This window comes from Suncus etruscus, chromosome 2 (assembly GCF_024139225.1).
Source record: "Suncus etruscus isolate mSunEtr1 chromosome 2, mSunEtr1.pri.cur, whole genome shotgun sequence".
NCBI lineage: Eukaryota > Metazoa > Chordata > Mammalia > Eulipotyphla > Soricidae > Suncus > Suncus etruscus.
In genome coordinates this window covers 91,972,504-91,993,325 of record NC_064849.1, presented here as the reverse complement: position 1 = coordinate 91,993,325, position 20,822 = coordinate 91,972,504, and the positions used below count along the sequence as shown (strand labels likewise).

At 43.3% G+C, this 20,822-nt stretch overlaps 1 protein-coding gene across 1 annotated transcript in view; it reads left to right on the top strand.

The window, feature by feature from the left end:
• ADCY2 (adenylate cyclase 2) overlaps nt 1-20,822 on the top strand; it is a 341,754-nt gene that overhangs the window by 185,020 nt on the left and 135,912 nt on the right. Inside the window, exon 4 of the mRNA XM_049767904.1 lies at nt 8,528-8,677. Coding sequence (XP_049623861.1) covers nt 8,528-8,677 — 150 coding nt within the window. The remainder of the gene's footprint in view (nt 1-8,527; nt 8,678-20,822) is intronic.

Below are 20,822 nucleotides of genomic sequence, written 5' to 3'. Positions count from 1 at the left end.
TCACAATCATATATGTAATTAAGATGTTTAAATAAAGGAAATAAAATGGAAAAAAAAAGGAAAGCAGCTTAGTAGAGGAAAACTGAAAGAATGAGCGCCTACCTTCCTCAGACCACTGCTTTTATTGAAAAAGACCAGGCCACACCCTGGCATGGGAGAGGAACACCATGGAGGGAATAATCCAATAATCGCATTACCATATCACACCCTAGGGTGGAGTATGAATATTAATTAGGGTGGGACCAGTAATCCAACATCTCACTTCTTCCTGGATGGTCATGTTAGGGAGCATCCCTTGGGTGTCTTCCTCTGTGCTCTGGATGGTGGATGCTAGTTAGGGCTGATTGCAGAAGATAACAGCTATGCGCCTGGACAGTCCTACAGAAGAAGGTGCTAAGGCACATGGAAAGGAGGGGACAGACTGATTGTTCTATTGCAAATATGCATCCTCAGTGCAGATTGAAAAAGAAGCTGGAATCAACACCAAGAGCAGTACCCAGGCTTCCAGCACTGGCCTGAACAAGCAGAGCCTATGGCTGAGGTGGTTGAACAGAGCTTGCAGCCTGGGGCCTCCTCTTTCCAGCTGGAGCTCAGGCGACTTGTTCAGCATTTGGGGATGTTGCCTTCTCAGTAGTTGTCCTGGACAACTCCTACAGATGGGACTGTCCCATCATAGGTCCCCATCAATTTGCTATTCTGAGGTATAGTTTGCTCTATGCGTGAGGTGTGTGATTTATGTGCATATTTCAGAGATAACTCTCTCCCTTTAGGGATCCGTTCTGCATACATTGATCTAAACTCCATCTCTTATTGCTTTATTAGCCTACTCAGGGACATTTCCATACATAGGTTTTGTTCTGTTTTGTTTGGGGGCCATACCTGATGGCACTCAAGAGTTACTCCTGAGCTCAGAAATCACTCCTGGCAGGCTCAGGGGACCATATGTGATGACAAGGATCAAACTTGGGTTTGTCCCGGGTTGGCCATGTGCAAGGCAAATGCCCTACCACTGTGCTATCTCTCCAGCCCTACACATAACTTTTATGTGTGTTCTCAACTTGCTGTTATACCCAACCTCATAACTGCATAAAACAGAAGCTTTCACTACAACTCAGGGGGACTGTGCTGAGTCATTTGGGTCAACCCTGTCCCATGAGTCAGGCTCACGCTTGACAGTAAGGCACAGGAAAACAAAGCACAGAGTTGAGCAAATGGGAATGGGGTTAGTGGAGTGGATGGATTCAGTGGATGGAGGGTTACTGAAATGGGCTCAACAGATGGATGAAACCAAGATGGTATTTCCAGGAGTTTGTTGGCTGCTCCCACTCAGTGATAACAGTGCTGTTGTAGATGTAGCCATATTATCTGCATCCAAAGCACATGGAAAGGATAGGAGAATTAAAGCTATCCATGAACTCTATTAAATTTACCAATGAAACTTGCTTATATATGGATAGAGTATTATGCTGAGCAAAATGAGTCAGAGGGAGAAAGATAAGCACTCATAATTGCACTCATTTGTGGGATATAAAAAATAGTGTGGATATAAAAAGATAATATGCAATAATATCCAAGGACAATAGAAACAAGGGCCAGGGGGACCAGTCTATGGTAGGAAACTTGTCACAAAGAGCAGGGGAGTGCAGTGAGGGCAGAGAAGGGAGCACTATGACAATGAGAGTTGGGAATGATCACTCTGAAGAGGAACTGGGTGCTGAAAGGAGGGAAATTGATAGGCAGGATACCCCTTCATTAAAAATATTGCAAACCACAATGTCTGAGAGAGAGACAGAGAGAGAGAGAAAAGAAGAAGAAGAAGAAGAAGAAGAAGAAGAAGAAGAAGAAGGAGGAGGAGGAGGAGGAGGAGGAAGAAGAAGAATAAGAAGAAGAAGAAAGAAAGAAGAAGAAGAAGAAGAAAGAAGAAAGAAGAAAGAAGAAGAAGAAGAAGAAGGAGGAGGAGGAGGAGGAAGTAGGAGGAGGAGGAGGAGGAGGAGGAAGAAGAAGAAGAAGAAGAAGAAGAAGAAGAAGAAGAAGAAGAAGAAGAAGAAGAAGAAGAAGAAGAAGAAGAAGAAGAAGAAGAAGAAGAAGAAGAAGAAGAAGAAGAAGAAGAAGAAGAAGAAGAAGAAGAAGAAGAAGAAGAAGAAAATCTGTAATAGAGAATAGAGACAGGCAAAGGTAAGAGGGAAACCGGGGACATTGGTGATGGGAAATGTGCTCTGTGAAGAGTCTTGAACATGATATGAATGAGACTCAATCATGAACAACTTTGTATCTGTGTCATTAAAAATTGTATTTAGAAAATCACTTAAAAAGAAAAAAGACATACAGAGTATGTCAGGGTAGCTCACTTGTGACTTTTCTGATGCAAGGGTGGGATGTGTCCATAAGACAGGGCTGGGACATATCTCACTCCATAATCCACACATAGCCTTGGCCACTGTTCATATGGCTCCTGCGAGTCCTCTGCACTGCCTGAGTGTCCCCTCATGGGACACAGACCATCATTGCTACTAACTGAACAGTCACTCGCTCTTCAAGATCCCATGTTTCACTTCACCCCACTGATAGTCAGGTGAGCACTGAAAGGTTGAGCCATGCAGGCACCCCAGGATGGCCACTGTGTGACTATGTCAGTGGGAGACTCTGATGGACACAGGTCGCTCCTTGTTCTGGAAAATCCCACCTGTTTGCCCCAGTACTTGGACTTACTTTCATCTCCACTGTGGCCTTATTTTCCAGTTCCCTTCCTGGTAGGTCCCCAACCCCCCTCATTTGCAGCAGAAGTGCAAGCTTAGAGGAACATGGATTTTCTTCTGCTGTTTCAATAATTGCTATACACCTGGAGTCCACCTCTCCTAAAACGCTCATAGTGTCAACTTTAGACTCCACTCAGCCCTTCTGCTGGACTTTTCCTGCAGTCTTCCGCTGTGGATCTGACACAAGTGTCCCCCACATAATTCACTAGAGGGACAAGAGAGGAAATGCAGAATCTTTCTGTGTCTTTCTGAGGGACCCCAAGCACTTCTTGATGAGGCAAGGGGGACATGAAGTGCATCCAGCTGGCTCCCCTCTCTACTCTCACCAGTGGGATGCTGAGGAGGATGAGTGCTGGGTACTTAGTGCTTGGATCCTTCCAAGAAGCAGGATGTTTTAGATCTGTCTAGAGCAACGATGTTGTGCTCACGTTCATGGAAGCCTGGGAGGATGATTTGAATCTTGGGCATTGCTGGGTACAATGAATGTCCATAACCTAGTGGGAAGAGACTGAGGCTGAGAATGTGAGAAGCCATGTTGAATCCATGCCTGGTACAGTTGCAGGAACATGGGTCCTCATGGGAAAAACTGTGTCATCAATACAGAGAGTCCTCTGGGAATGGCTGTTCAGAAGGTACCAGCTGCCCACCAGCCTGTGAATCCTTCCTGCACGGTGTCCCCTGCAGGCACTACAGGGTACTGGGTCTTCCAAGCTGTGAGCATCATCCTGAGTAATCCAGACTTACAGAGCTGATGTGTTTGTTATGCTGGACACACAGTGTCCCTGAGCCAGGGCACTAATTTATTTCTTTATGCTCATAACTGACAGTTAGATGAGGTTCCAGTGAGAAGATTTAGGCCTTACACTTGGGAGACTTGAAATTTGGTGCTTGATGCCACAGAAACTCCCCTGAGTATCTCCAGCCATGGAGAACAGAGGGGATTAAAAGCTAGAGTGATAGCACAATGGGTAAGATGTTTACCTTTCATTTAGCCAACCTGAGTTCGATATCTGGCATCCCCCATGGTTCCCCCAAGCACTGCCAGGAGTGATTCCTGAGCACAGAGCTAGGAGAAACCCCTGAGCACCAGCAAGTCCCCTAGACCAAGTTTGAGTGTGAAAATCAAATGTGGAATGTAAAATAAAAAATATAATCATGTGAGGTCAGAGCAGTGAGTGGCGCAAAGTGGTAAGGCATCTGCCTTGCATGTGCTAGCCTAGGGTGGACTACAGTTCAATCCCCGGGCATTCCATATGGTCCCCCAAGCCAGGAGCGATTTCTGAGTGCATAGCCAGAAGTAACACCTGAGTGTCACAGAGTGTGGCCAAAAAACCAATATATATATATATATATATATATATATATATATATATATATATATATATATATATATTACAAATACATATATGTATATATGTATGTGTATACATATATATGTGTATATATATTATCATAGGTTGGTGAGACCACCCCAAGACCTGTGTTTTTAACCCCTTAGGTGGATGGGTCTGATGAAGCAGGGTAGCGACAGAGAAATAATACCAAGCCAGTCAAAAGATTACTTCATGGCTTTTCATGGCATACCCATCTGTGCTCAGGATTTACTCCTGGCTCTCTGCATTTAGGAATCACTTCTACTATTTTTGGAGATCCAGATGAGAGGTTGAGAATTAAATCTAGGATGACTGCTGGCAAGACAAATCCCCTCTCTGCTTTGCTATCTCTCTAGCCCCAAATCTTTTTAAAGTCACAGTGTGACACAGTTCTCACTTGCTCGAACATTCTGGCCCCTCTTTGGAAGGATTTTTGAATCCAAAGATGTTTCTAACTCCTGCCCTGATCCTTTGGCGCAATCTCAAAACTTCATTTCAAGGCTGACAGTAAAGACTCGGGGAAGGAGACATTTTAAAGTTGGGAACATAGAAAATCTCATTTTGAGGTTGCATGAAAGCTGGGGAGACAGGACTTAATGGAGCTCAGCAAGGGAGATTTCTTTCTCCTCATTTTCTCTTTTTGGCCCAAGCACCATTTTCTGGAAGCTAAATCTGACACTTCTGTGATGCAGGAGCTTGTTGAATATTCATCTGGAACTCTCTTCATCATGTTCCTATTCGGGTAAAGTTTCTGGGGACTGATAATTGGTGGGTTTGCATATTTATGATGGGCTCGTTTTTCGGCTGATGACCTGCCTCAGATACTGCAAAAGCTCCTCTCCTCATGGAGTGGCCACTTGTCCCACCGAGACATCTTAGCACTGGGTGATGAGGGAACTTTCCAGGGGACCCATCCCAGCCCCTGCTGTCTGCACACCCAGTTGGAGATTCAGAAGTAGAATATGAAGGAGCTTCAGAGAGTGTCAGTGGGCTGGAGAAGACGGTTTGCAGGCAAGAGATTCAGATTTGATCCCCAGCACTGCATGGTCCCCAAAGCACAGAGCTATGGGTAGCTGCTGAGCAGTACTAGGTGTGGGCCCCAAAACAACAATTGCCAAAAAAGAACCCCCAAACAACATAAATTTATGATTTGTGGGGCTGGATACATGCTCTGCTTGCGGGATGCTCAGACTCCATTTCTGCCACTGCATGTCCCCCTAATCAGAGCTTGGAGTAATTCCTGGTACTGCCGGGCATGGCCCCAATGATAAAAATGGACCAAAACGATAGGAACCCTGGGCCCAAAGATGTGCTTTTAGGGCTGCATTTCCAAGTACCTCTGGGCCTCTGAACTTGGGGAACAAACATCGTCACCAGCAGACCTGCATGGCCTCCCCAGAGCAAAGGCATTGAATGCTGGACATTGCCAATTACCAACAGCTCAGAATACCCAAGGGGGGGATTTGTTCGTGTGACAATTTCCCAACTGTATGTGATGCTGGTTCTGTGGCCTAGGGAGAAACAATACAATTGGTGCCATCTCCCTCATCTCTTCCTGTCTTCTGCACATAGGAGCACACACAATACATGTTCTCATACAGATGCACACATCTCATACAAATGCACACATGCGGTGCACACATGTTCACACGTGCAAACACACAACATATGTGATCACACACAGTCACAGCCAGACACTTTTGCACACAGACATGCACATAGGCGTGCACACTCACACATTCTCATGCACATATACAGATATACTCTCTGTAGTCCAAGCTGCACAGGCCAGATGTAGGGCTAGGCAGCTGCTTCTTTCACAGGAACCATCTCTGGTCTCTGGAGAGCCTGAGACCAGAGACTCTGGTCTCAGACACCCACCACAGACCAGCCCTCGCCTCCTCTTCGCCCCCTCCCGGCCAGCATGGGTCACTGCAGGCATATACCTGGGACCACTCCTGGGGAGTCTCCTGTCATTCTGTTGACACATTTTTTTTTAATGAAATAGAAAGCCAGGTTTTTTTTCTGTGTTTTTTATTTTATTTTAACTAATTGCTTTATTTAAATGCCATGGTTACAAAGTTGTTCATCGTTGAGTTTCATACAATGCCAACATCCTTCACCAGGGCACATTTCCCATCACCAATGTCCCCAGTTTCCCTGCTGCCCTCCCCTTTGTCTGCCACTGTGGTAAACATTTCTCTCCGTCTCTTTATCTCTATCTCTCCCCTCTACTCCCCCTTCTTCATCCCCCTCTCCCCACATTTTTCCTTTTAGATACTGGTTTGCATTATTGTTAATAAAGAAATGTCATGGTTCCTCACACTGCCCCATTTCTACTCGGTGGTCCAGGCAATGCTTAGCTGCTGCAGGCAGTGCCAGCCCAGAGTGCAGAAGGGCATGAATCTGTGGACCGCTGGTGAGAAGGAGAGTTGATAGCTTAGAGCAGAGAATCCCAGACTTACCCAACTGACCATCCCTGTCCAGAAAGAGAAAAGGACTCGGTGCCCCAAAAATGGGCCTTCTTTAGGTGGACAATCAGGAAGTGCCTTCATTCATACCTCCTCTCTAGATTGGTCCAGCCGCCTCCTCGGGGACAATGCCCACAACTTTGGGAAACTGACTTGGGGTGCAGATGAGTTGAGAGGAAGGAAGGACACCCCAGGTTCCCAACACTATAGCTCAGTACAGACATCCTGGGCTACTCCTTGGCATTGCTGGCCTGTGGAAATCTTTGAGCTGACCCCGGAGCTCCCTGCTTCCCTTCATGTCTGTGCTAGCCTTCGACGTCCTTACAGTGTAAACTAGATGGTATGATCTAGGTTACCCCACAGCCAGCGCAGAGAAGATGGGCAGGTGCTCTACGAGTCTGGGAGCGAAGATGGGCTTGGGCTGAATTTTAGAAAGAACTCTGAATGGGCTTTGGCTGTACATCCAAGCCTTGTCCTGCCTTGAGGTGAATATGGTTCCCTTGGAGGAAATGTGTTTCCTGGTGTTGCCCCTTCTGTTAATAGTGAATACCGAGGTCTGTTTGATTAACCTTCGATGCAGCATTTCAGGATGGAACCGGACATTGGAAAATGTATGAAATTCTACTCAATTTTATCCCCACTAGGAAAGAAAGAACTAACTGTATCTGAATCTGTATAGAAACACTTAGTTGCTTATTTCTCCTTTCCCCCCTCCAAGTATATTTTATTTATAAATTAATTCTTAAATTGAATCACCATGAGATACACAATTACAAAATTGTTCCTGATTGAATTTCAGTCAAACTCTAACACCCTTCACCAGGGTACATTTCCTGCTACCAATGTTCCCAGTTTCCCTTCCACCCTTTCCCACTGCCCTTTCCCCTGCATGCTTCTGGGGCAGACATTCCCACCCCCACCCCCCGCCCCCAGCTCTCTCCCTCTCAGACTCTGTCTCTCTCTCTCTCTCTCTCTCTCTCTGTCTCTCTCTCTCTCTCTCTCTCTCTCTCTCTCCTCTCTATCACTCTCTCTCTCTTTCCTTTCAGATACTTATATTAGCAACCTTATTACTGAGGAAATATCCTGACTATCACTTTCCCTCATTTTGGCACCCAGATGCTTATTTTTTACATGGTTTCCTTTCACATCTGAAGTAGGTAGACAGATCCATGTCACTCACCTCTAGCTGGGATGGGCTCAGCTCACATGTCAGAGGTTACATGCCTCATGGACATCCTCAGAAGGTTATGCCTTGAGCTGTGACAGTGCCAGCTTGGACAAGTGACACCACACTCCCTGCCTCTTGCAGTCCGGATTACTTTGGGAGACAGCAGGGATCTTTACATGAAGCCTGTAACTTCACTCCTACCCACGTTTGGCAAGCTCAAGGCCAGTTCTGTGATACCATGAGTCCTGGTATCATCTCTGTGGAGCTTTGGGAAGCATGTGATGCTAGAACTAGGGTCCTACATATACAAGCATGTGCTCTGACCACTGAGCTATCTCATTGCTCCCCTGCAGACTTTCATGGGCAAAAAAATTTTGCAATGGGTCCCTTACTGGGGTAGATGTAACCAGATTTCCTTGTACAGTTGGGGTTTAGACTGAGTTTTGCAGAAATGAGCAGGAGAAAACAGAGCTCCCATTTTCTGATGCCAGTGGAGCATGGGACAGCCATTCCCCCAAACTGCCAGGTGGACTCTGATCCTAAATAAATCCAAAAATTGTCAATGGCATGCCAGGACCAGGGATAGATGTACTGTGAGGTGTCTGGGACAGAGGCCCAGAAGGGAAGAATCTTCTGCATCATGAGAGGTGGTGCAGAAGGAACCAGAGGTGCTCACCTCTGGGGAGACTCAATAGTGTTCATCTGTGATCGGTGCTCCCATCCCCAAAGTCCCTGCTGATGGCCTCTATCTGTCCCTAGATCCTGGCCAACGTCATCATTTTCATCTGCGGGAACCTGGCAGGAGCCTACCACAAGCACCTCATGGAGCTCGCTCTGCAGCAGACCTACCAGGACACGTGCAACTGTATTAAGTCTCGCATCAAGTTGGAATTTGAAAAGCGCCAACAGGTAAGATGCGCTCTGGCACATCTGGCTGGAGGCATTGTTTGATGAGAGCCTGGAGGCTGGCTCAGAATGCAGTGCTCCTGTTTCTAGCATAAAGCCCTTCACATACATCTGAGGGGATGGGCGCACTGATGGCCTGTACCCTCTTGTCTGGTTGCTCGGTGGAGTAATGAAGCAAAAAAGCAGAGATGGTTCCTACAGCACCTCTCAGTGCCCCTCATGTCACCTTTTGCCCACAGACAAATCATAAGTTGGGAAACCCACATAATAACATCAATATCAACAACCAAAGAAAATGCTCCTTGTTGGTTGACATCCTTTTCCACATGACAGTGTCGCTGAAAGAGTTTGCTGAGCTCAGATCTGGACACAACCTTCATGTCTGTCACACAGAGCCCCTTGCCTCCCTGAGAGATGATCCGTGTCATTCTGGACATGGTAATGAGAACTCACTGTGGGTATAGAAGGGTGTTGTTGTGTTGTGAGACTGTCTTCTGGTGTTATGATTGACACCAAGACCACCCACTAGGGAACTACATGGTGATGATGGAACATGGCAGAAACAGGAAGCGGGAGTGAAAGGGAGACAGGGGGCAGTGCTGGGGTCATAGGGGATGTTAATGAGTAGGAGGATATGTCAGCTTGATGGGAAGCTGTTAGGTTACACCTCATTTTACCTAAAACAAAGATCATCCCTTATTCCTTTGTATGTTTGTTTACAACTTGGATTTACCCCTAAACAGGGATTGTCTTACTTGTAAACCTGGGTTGGACTGGCTCAGAATAACCTGAGCTATCTGTCCTTACTGCCTTACTCAGGTGGTCTCTGTAGTCAATATAAACAGTTCCGGCAGACAGCTTGCTCTCCATATGAGGTAGAAGATTACCAGACTATATGTGTTTCACCCTCAGTCTGGTTTGAATTATTTCATGTATGATTCTGATTCAGACTTGTTCATCTGGGCTTGGAGATATGGCACGTGGGGTGATTTTACAGGAAGCCATGAAGAGTCACAAATTCTAGGGATCTACTGAATTCTAGCAATAGTAGAAAGTGCATAAAAAAGTTTCTACTTGTCCTTGTCCATTCTTTACAGGTAACAGCCATCTGGCTTGTGAGTGCCACACTTTAATTTCTGAGAATATTTTTAATAACACATGCTCCCTTTCCTGCACTTGATGCCTAGAATAGGTTTCATTCATGTTGGCTGTGTTGTGTTGAGTTAGTCCATTTATAAGATCTCGTGGGGCCGGGTAGGTGGCGCTGGAGGTAAGGTGTCTGCCTTGCAAGCGCTAGCCAAGGAAGGACCGCGGTTCGATCCCCCGGCGTCCCATATGGTCCCCCCAAGCCAGGGGCGATTTCTGAGCACATAGCCAGGAGTAACCCCTGAGCGTCAAACGGGTGTGGCCCAAAAACCAAAAAAAAAAAAAAAAAAAAGATCTCGTTAAAAATGTAACTTGATAGGGGAAAGTTAAAATCCTTTTAATCTGAGCCTATGGTTTTTTCCTTTGTGTAGTTGAGTCTTCGACTAATTGAATCTCCTTTTGAAAACAGAGTTTACTTGGTTCATTTAGTCAACAAATACTTATTAATTACCTAGTTTGGGCTAGGCATGATTCTCGCCATTCAGGTCAGAGTAGAAACATTGCTTTCTCTCTTAATTATTAGGAAGTCTTTTTAAAAAATAATTTATGATAGGTACTACCAAGCCATTTAGTAATTAATATTTATCTTTGTGAATATCCAAGTGAAGTCAAATTAAGGCACTTGTTAATTTGGAGCTATAATTCAGTTATCTCTTTTATCTCCATTTTGTCACATTTGCAAATCTTGGTTCTAGAAAACTCCATTCTTTGAATGAACAGCTCTTAGTATTCACAAACAATTCCCTACATAGAGCTGAAATGTTCCAGGATAGGAATATTTTCTCCTCAGAAAATAGTGAGTGGACTAGGTTGATTCTGAGCAACATAGTTGAGTTTCCTTTTTCACAGATTTGAAAATAATGCTGGACTGGGGAGGGTGGGTCTGGAGCTTCGAGGGGGCAAACCATGTCACATCATCTTGTCAAAATTGCTGTCTTCATTTTCATCCCCTCTTCTCTCCAAAGGTCTTTGTGCATTGAGAACCATCTGTGGCTCTTTGCCCTGGAGAATATGGGGGGGGGTGTTTTATGGTTTTATAGACCAAACTGACCTGATGAGTTAAGAACAAGGTAATGAGGTTCTGAAGAGAGAAATACTGTGGCTTCTCGTTATCGAGAATTCTTTAAAGAGATGCAATTACTGCTTTTAAGGAAATGGGCTAGGGATGATTTAAATTTAAAACATTTTAATGTAAATATTCAGTGCTGTATGTATAGTAAGTTGAAACACTTCTTATGAAATTTGTGCTGCCAAATGATAATCTGATTAATAATATTTCCAAAATTATTTGTCATTAAGTAGTACATAAAATTTTGGAATATGTACATGTTTGAAAATAAAAGGAATTTGAAAAATATTATTTAGTTTGTTTGGGGGACACATTTGATAGTACTCTGGGATTATGCTTGGCTCTGTGCTCAGAAATGACTCCTGGCCAGCTCATGGTACCATATGGTATGCCCAGGGATCAAACCTGGGTTGACCTTATGCAAGTTAAATGCCCTAACCACTGTGCTATCACTCTAGCCCCTGAAAAATGTTATTAATGCAGCTGCTTATAACAAAAAATAAGGATAAAAGAGATTCAAAATTAAAAATTTATTATAATTCTTTGTAATATAATTTGACACTGCAAACCTAAGTTGGGAATCAACTTTCAGAGTCTGATGCCTATAATACAGTCCTTTTCTTTGCCAGATCTTCAAAATACATGTTATTAGAATGAGAATGGATGGTTGTATGTTTTAGACCAATATGTGATTAAAGGAAAATCAAAATTTCTGTTAATAAAAAAACAACAATATGTGAACAGATGTATCTGTCAGCAGTCCCTGAAAAAAGGCCTGAAACCTATCCCGTAGACCTGACAGACATCCTATTTCTGTGAAGGGTCCTATTTGTCATTTCCAAACTTACCTTTACTGCAACCACTATTGAAAATGACTGTCCTTTGAAGAACTGCATTCAGTAGCTGCTCATTCTGTTTGGCAGCTGTTTGGATAGCTAGCCCTTATCTGTTGTGTTTTGGCAACTTTGACACTCTCCCAGGTTCAATGGCACCATCTTGAATACAGACAGCATTGCTCCAGCGATCTTAATCCTTGGTCAGGGAAGCCAAATTCCAGTAAGCTCCAGATGTGGTACTACTAGAATCCAATGTGGGAGCAAGACAAGTTGATGCTATTGGGGAGAGTTGCAGAAATCCAACCTCATTCTTAAAATTGTTCCTGGTAGCCTTTTCATTTTTCCCAACTTTGTGACACTTTCTCTAGATGCAAATAAGATTTCCAGCAATATAAAATCAGGCTGGAATAGAATGTCTGCTTGTTCAGTATGGATTTGGGAGGAGAAAGATCAAGAGTTTTTCTTTTTTTGAGATAAGATAATGCATAGCTAAAAGAAAACACAGAATCCAATTCATAAAGTGTGATGAGGTGGAGGAAACAGCCATTGCATCAATATCGGGGAAACCTCTGGGATTTAAAGTACTCTTGAGGAATTTTGTATTTTGTCTTAGGTTTTATATTCTACAGTAAAAGCTGGGGTCATTTCTTGAACTCCATTTCTATGCAATAGAAGGTCCTTTATCAAGCCTAGAAAACAGCATTTTCAATGTAGTAAGTAATAGACTCTTAGGAATAGCTGAATTGAGTGCTAAACAAGCACTCTCTTTCTGTCTTTTCTCTCTATCCCTCCCTCTCTCCCAGAGCCTCACCAGAAAAAAATAAATGCTCCCTCTGTGAAGAGAAAAACTGAGTTTGCCTTTTCTTAGGGAGAAAAGCTATCTTATTTGATTTTCTCTTTGATTTTTATGTTGTCCTTGTTATAAAGAAATATTATTTCAGTGATGGTATTTCATGAACTGCCTTAGTCTGGTGCCATTCAAGGACTGAATAGGACAGAATATGCATCCGGTTGAAAGGCAGGACTCAGCTTCATATGAGCTTAGACACAGCACTGCAGCCTGAGTGAGAAGAGAGTCAAGAGGGCTCTTCTCTGATGGGAATTGTTTATATTCTTTGCAAACTTCTATGGAATACCTAAGTGGTCTTTTTGTACCTATGGTTGGGTAGACCATACCCATCATTCTCCTGCTATAGTTCAGTGATGATATTATGTATGGTATTATTGAACATGTTGCATAAGTAATTTTGTATGCTAAAATGTTTTTTAATTTTTTCCAGGTTTAGGCTGTTCAAATATATTCTCCCTTTGGCTGGGGAGATAGTACAAGGAGTAAGGCACTGATCTTGCATGCAGTCAGCCCTAGTTCCATCCCTGGCTCTGCATATGTTCCTCCAAGTACTTCTAGGAATGATCCCTAAGTGAAGAGCCAGGAATAAACCCAGAGCAAAATTAGAGTAACTAAAACAAACAAACAAACAAAAGCAAAGAGACTCTTTTAATAAGCATAAAGAAGTAACTATTTCCTTGTAAAGCCAGATAATCTGCTCAGAACTTTGCAAGTACTATTAGCCAGTATGCTGTTACTGTGGTGACAAATTTCTCAAAACATGGTGATTGAAAGTCAATCATGGTACAATTCTAGGGATGGAAAATTCAACATGATGCCCAAGCCCCCCAAAGTCCTCTGTGAAATAACTACACTAACAGCTATCATGACAATATTAATAAGTGAGAGAAGTAGAATGCCTGTCTCACATATAGGCTGGGGGGTGAGGGAGGAGAGAGATGGAAGCATTGGTGGTGGGGATATTGCACTGGTAAATGGGGGTGTTCTTGTTATGATTGAAACCTAACTTTAAACATGTTAGTAATCATAAGTAAAAATATTATATATATATAAGGCCAGACTCCTGTTGATTTTAGGAGAATCTGGTTCCTTTACTCTTGCCCAAATTTTTTAGTCCCACCCCTTTTCCTCATCAACTAATTTAGCAACAGACTCTTCTGGCCTCTCAACCCCTTCCTCTCTGACCTCTTGCCATGCTTTTGTATGACCTCTTTTCTCATTGACCCCAGTTATCCTGCCTGTATCTAAGAGTCCGTGAGGACATCTCCCATCTCAATGTCTTTAATATAATGTCAACCTCCTGGTTCATAGCAGTAGGTGGTACAGTTCTAGCTTCTGGAGATTAGGACCTGGGTATCTTTTGGGGGGTGGGTGGGTCATTTTTCTATCTATGACTTGTCTTCTTTATTCATGAGCTCTATGGCTTGACCCTTCCCCCGTTTTAGAACAAAGAAAGAATCTATGAGACTCATCTAAGATGACTGAATTCATAGATATAGCCTTTTCTGTTTCTCACATTGGCTCTGCCCAGTGTTGGGAAGTAACTATTGAGGGAAGATTAACTGAAGTTTTTCACAGCTGTAAAGAACGTTTTTGAGTTAATTAGATTGTTTATTATGACCAGTTAAACAGAAAAACCTAAACTAATAGCTGCAATTTATCATTAGGTCCAGCCTTGCTATAGCAAGCACTACATCATCCATAATAATGCTAGAAAAAGCTCTTTGCTTGGCTGGAAAGTTTAAACAACAGAAAGTTGAGTTTTTGTAGAGGGATTTTCCATCAATGAGTTTTCCGTGCATGCCCATCAGAATGAATTTCAATAATTACTTTAACTGTAGGCACATATTACATTGCATTACTTAAATTCGCCAGTGCTCATAATGATGTTATGCATCATTAAGAAATTCCAGGACAAGATCTTTCAGGATGTCAGAACTTTTCACTCTGTGGGTTCTTTTAAATGGGAAATTAGAATGCATTTTAGAGAAAAAAAAATACCATTAACCTTCAAATCATGAAACACAAATCCTTTTCTGGACTAGTGCAACTCTTCACCTTTTCTGTGAAGGTCATACTGTAAATGCATGCACTGGCTTCTTGAAGGAGAATCAACAGTTATTAATTCAAGGCCAAGGGGAAGGAGAAGGAACTGTATGAATCACATCAAATCTAGGTACCCAGTGAGAAAACTTCCCAGAGATTATGGCATTAGGGACTGTTTGTTCATTCTTCATAAAGCTTGACTTTCTTCTCAAAAGCAAATGAAAATAGGGTTTTAGAGATTATTTTTATGAAGTAAATATATGCAGATCTGTATTGTTGTCAAGAAAGGGTAACTGGGAAAGTAGTTCTTCAGGCATTTCTTTTAAGAACTAACGATAGCACAGTGCCGTTTGCCTTGCAAGCAGTCGATCCAGGACCAAAGATGATTGGTTTGAATACCGGTGTCCCATATGGTCCCCCGTGCCTGCCAGGAGCTATTTCTGAGCAGACAGCCAGGAGTAACCCCTGAGCACCGCCGGGTATGGCCCCCCCTCCCAAAAAAAAAAAAAACAAACAACACAACCTCTCCAAGCAAGAGATCAAGACCCCAGTCTTATTGTTGCAGAAATGTGGAAACAAATTCACTTCTCAGAACCAGAGAAACAAATCTCTGGGGATCCTAACAGAGAAACACAGCATAGAAATTGCCCTTTAGGGAGAACACCTCAATTTGGGGGCCTGTGGAATTGCTCGGTGTTTTATGGGATCCTGTGAGACTAACATATTTTGATACTGACAAGATTATAGATGATCCCATGGAAGAACTCAAGTTATTTGTTTGGCATCTTGAGATATAAGCCACTTAAGTCCAATAAAAGGAGACTCCAAAATTAGTTCTCCTGAATACCCTTTCTTTTATGATCTGCCATATTCAGCAGAAACTGTGTATTACTCTGAATCCAAGTTCAAATGTTCTTGTCTGTGACCTTCCCCTCATCTGAAAGTCCCCGCAGATGGGCCACTGTAATGACTGTCATTGTCAGTGGCTGAAGCGGTAGCTGGGCCTGACTCCATAGTGGGCCCAGGGATTATTTGTTTGTGGCTATGAGCACAGTAGATGTGTGTATGTGTCCCCCACAGCATCCTAAATAGAAATATCTAGGGGTGTCAGACCCAGTGGAAAAATCAGCACAAGGAAGTTTTTTTCCTTTTGTTCACTGATTAAAAGCCTTTCAAGGATGTCATCCATAGCATTTTCCTCTGTTGGATTTGCAGAGTGCCCTGTTTGGCCTTTCCTGAGTAGCAGAAAATTTCTTTTTCTGCAGAAATGATTTTGAAACAGCGTTCTTCAACTTTTCTACACTGATTGAAGATAAATGATCTCAAATAATCCTTTATTATAAATATTATAGCTATTATCTTCACACCTATTATTATAGGTATCTTTTATACCCATATCTGTCCACGCACATTGATATGGTTACTATATATAAAGCTCAGATGATTACCTATAAGCATGCTTCTAGATGTGAAATTCCTCCTATAAATCTATATGATGATGTTTAATAAAATCTAGATATCAGGTGTGTAGGGCTCTATGATAATCTCAAAAATGAAATAAAAAGAGCACTGTAGGTGAAGAGATAGGTGAATATTTATGTCTAAACTGTTGCATTAAAATAAGGTTGTACATACTTGCTTCCAATAGACAGAGGATTGCAAGAGCTTTGAGAGAATCTTGTTCCCCTGTCATTCTTCTGATTTCACAGCTTTTCCCTGAATTACCTGATTGTGCCAGGAATGTATGGCACAACCCAGTTCTCTAAGGGCTTAAAATCCAGGCCAGCAGACAGGCAGTTTCTCACTGGAGATGTAATTTCTTGAGAAGCTCTGACAAGACAGTGAGAGAAGCTGAGTGAGAAAGACAGAGAGGCACAGGGAGATGTCTATAGGGAGAAGGCTCCGGGGTGGCATTTAAAAAAACATATAAATTCCAGAAAGCTCTAGTCCAGAGAAATCTTAATGAAGTCCCTGTAATAATGCTCCCTGGGACAGGAAAATAAAGATCGCTGAGAGGGAGACAGAAGATAGCATACTCAGAAAGTAAACAGTATTTTAGAGCTTGGTATTCTATCATCTTGTGGAGTGAGAAAATGTTAGATCTCTTATTTCAGTTAGTGGGTGACACAAACTGAGGGACATTCTACAGGGATCCTTTGGCTCCTTAGTACATGGACCAGGGGAGAAATTGATGTTTTTGTGGGGACCCATTACTGAGGAGGGTCATGGGCCAGGTCACAGTGATGAGATTCAAATGTGTTTAGGAATTAATCTAATGGGAATTATGTCAGAGTGGAGGCTGGGGAAGAGAAAAATAGATTGAGGAAAATTAAAAGTCTTTGAACTTTACCACATGGGCATTGGCTGTTTTACAATTGCCAAGATGTTGGGGGACAGCATAAACTCAGGAGGTGGGGACAGATTTGCGTTTTGAACAGTGAGATGACCATTCTATGTTCAAAGGAAGAGATGCCAAGCTGCCCTTGTAAATAAAGTCTGGGATAAAAAAATGTAAATGTGGAAGTTGTTCACAGATAATTGGTCTTTAAATGAGGTTTCCTGGGGAGGAAGGATGATTGGAAAAGACAGAAATGACCCAGGGCTCCACCTCAAAGCACATCCTCTTTTGTGAAAGGAGAGACACAGAGGGAATTAGCCCAAACACCAAGATTACTTACTGGATTTATTATGGAAAAGAAGCAGCAGGAGGGGATTAAATAGAAGCCAGACAAACGCTTCTAGGACCACAGTGAGCTGTCCCATGCTGGGACCAGCATGGCAGGGAAGCAGGAAAAGTAAACCTTGGGCCTGGCAATATAGGGGAATGTGGAATGAAAGAGTCAGTTGAGGAGGGAATGAAAAGGACCAAGGATGCTCAGGGGCTCTGGGTGACTGTTGACAGATGAATCAATGGAGAGGCATCAGAAGATGCTGAGCAACTTGTTTGACCAAGTTGTCATTACTCAAGTTGGAAACTGGTGTTGATCTAGAACTTGCTTTGACTTCTGCCAATACATTTTACACTAACACTAATAGTATATATCATATATTATCTCTGCAACATTCTGTGTTCATGTCTTATCCATGTTTTGTTGCTTTCCTATTGTGTGTTTCATTCAGAATCCTTAATTCTCTGTATGTGATGAAGAGTGAGCAATGCATCTAGAAGAAGAAATGGAACACCTGAATGACAGCCACTTAATCACAGATATTGTCTATTGTGCATGCTAGTGGGCACTGTGGTTTGCATTGTTAGAAATGCTGGAACTCCAAGAGAAATTATTTGAAAGAGTTATTTCAACACGGTGCATGATTACAACATGGAACCTGCAAGGGATTGCAGATACCAGTGGTGGCTAAAACAAAGAGAACCAGCTCAGATCAGCCTCTTCCAGGATTGGCTCAAGCTATAGACATGAGAGCCAGAGTTGTCAGAAAAAATAGTTTTTGCTCAGAGCCAAAATAAAGTCAGCACGAATGAACAAAGATGCCACTGTAACCAGGAATGTTCCCAGAACACAAATGATCCAAGGTTGGATAGTAGAGCCAAAATTGTATTCCTCCAAAACTAGGCCTTCAACCACTTAGAAAATTTTAAAAGCAGTGATAAATAGAAGTGAGAAAACAGGACTGTGAGTTCTAAGGGTTGGAGCAGATGTGTTGCCCAGACCCTCTGTTTCACCTTGAGCACTTCTAGGTATGGTTCAGTATGAGGTAAATTGAGGCCTTTTAATTAGTTCCCATTTGTACAAAATAGTTCTCATTTGTATAGTAATTATTTTCTATTGGTCTTGTTTTTCCATTGCTTTTATCTGGCTTTTTTCCCTCTGCCTGAGAGTGGCTTTGATTGGATCTCAATAAATGGGAGGCAGAAAAGTTCAGGAGTGAGCTGCCATCTAGAGTTGTGGTTCTACCTGGTGGAGCTTGTGAGTGAAAAGCTTGCAGTGTTAGTTTTCTTGCCTGCTATAACCTCCATGTCTGTGTGAATTACTTATTGTGGGGAATTAATACCAGAACAGCTTTTCCTATTCTCCCCAGAATGGGGGTATGGGATATCCCTTCCCCTTCTGGGAACTGTGGGATAACCAAACCTTAATCCAACTCCCAAAAAATGACTCATTACAATCCAGGTGTGACCCCTTGCACCACCAGACTTGCACCTGTGACTCAAGTCCCCCTACAAAGCTGAGTGTTGCCAGCAGTAGACTCAGTCTCCAAGCACTTTGGGGTCACTTCCATACCCAAATGGGAGAAACAGCTGTAGAAACACGAACTGACCCCTGCCTTCTGTGAGATTCCAAATGGCAAGAGTCAGGGCTGGAGGATAGTCCAATAAGTAAGGCACTTACTTGCCTTGCATGTGGTGGATCCTGGTTCAATCCTCAGTATCCCATATAATCCCAAGCACCACCAGAAGTGATTTCTGGTGCAGAGCCAGGAGGAACTCCTGAACATTGCTGAATGTGGCCTGCAAACCCAAAAAGAATAAACCAAAAGAAAACAAAACAACTATTGGGGCCAGAGAGATAGTATATAAAGGAGGACACTTTCCTTGCAGGTGATGACCCGAGTTTAATCCTCAGTATATTATATGGTTCTTCAAGCATTGCCAGGAGTGATCCCTAAATGCAAAACCAGGAGTAACCCAAGTGTTGCCCCAAAGCAAAACCAAAGACAAATCAAACAACAAAAGATTCTAGGGAATTGTGTTGGGCCTTAAAAGCAATCTTGTTGGGCCGGAGAGATTGCATGGAGGTAGGGCATTTGCCTTGCATGCGGAAGGACAGTAGTTCTAATCCCGGCATCCCATATGGTTTCCCAAGCCTGCCAGGAGCAATTTGGGCCAGAGAGATTGCGTGGAGGTAGGGCATTTGCCTTGCATGCGGAAGGACGGTGGTTCTAATCCCGGCATCTCATATGGTTTCCCAAGCCTGCCAGGAGCAATTTTTGAGCGCAGAGCCAGGAGAAACCTCTGAGCGCTGCTGACCCAAAAACAAAAACAAAAACAAAACAAAACAAAAAAAAAGGCAATCTTGTTGGTTTCTTTATACCTTTGTCCTGTTTCTGGTATTTTCCTGGCCCTGATGTACCAAGGACTTTAAAAAAAGTATACTGTGAGAGGTCAAAGCAGTGGTGCAGAGGTAGGGCATTTGCCTTGCATGTGGCTAACCTAGGACAGACTGTGGTTTGATTCCCTGGCGTACCATATGTTCCCCTGAGCCAGGAACCATTTCTTAGTGCAGAGCCAGGAGTAACCCCTGAGTATCACTGGGTGTAGCCCAAAAACAAGAAAGGAAGGAAGGAAGGAAGGAAGGAAGGAAGGAAGGAAGGAAGGAAGGAAGGAAGGAAGGAAGGAAGGAAGGAAGGAAGGAAGGAAGGAAAAACTGGAAGTGTATTAGAAACAGGCATTCTCTTGTTCTCAGGTTTGGACTGGGCTGAAACCATCTGATGGGTACTCAGGCTGCCAGGATGTGCTGGGCACAAAGGCCAAGGGAGTGACCTTACCTTGATGTGCTCAGTTAGTGGGCGGCCCAGGAGCGAGAGAAAGAGAATAAAAGAAGGTGCATGCTCAACCCAGGATTACCAACCTGTGATGGTGCCAAGCCCGCATTGCTGCTCAGACTGTCCCAGAGACCCAGCCCTTCCTGGGTCACCATGCCCAAAAAGTGGCCACCTCTGCTGCTGCCCACGCTCACTGCTGACTGAGGGAGTTAGTCCTTTCCCAGCACAGAGCAGGTCTGGCCCATTCTGCTCTCCTAAGGCCCAACTCTGATTTCTTCAGGAGCCATAGCAATTGTTTTATATTCTTTGCTTTATATTCTGAGCACCTAGTACCATTCTCTGCATGAAACAGGCTAGAAACAATAACTCATAGCATGTTCCATCAGCTATAACATGGTTCCTTCACTCTCTCTCATCTCACACTCTCATTCTCTCTCCCATTCTCTCTCCATTCAACCTTAATAATGGGGTTATAAATTATGCATGTCTTTAAGACTAGTTAATTCAGCTGCATCATTATAAATCACCCTCCCAACAGGATGTTGCTTAAATGCAGCCTCAGAACTCTCCCTCCACTGCACCTCTACTTTCCTTTGAGCTTTCTGAGTTTCAGAGTGTCTTTGGCTTCTCTGGAGGCGGGACAGATGTCTTCTCTGAACTCTGCCTGCCTCCTGTCTGCTGGGAGCAGAGCAGACACAG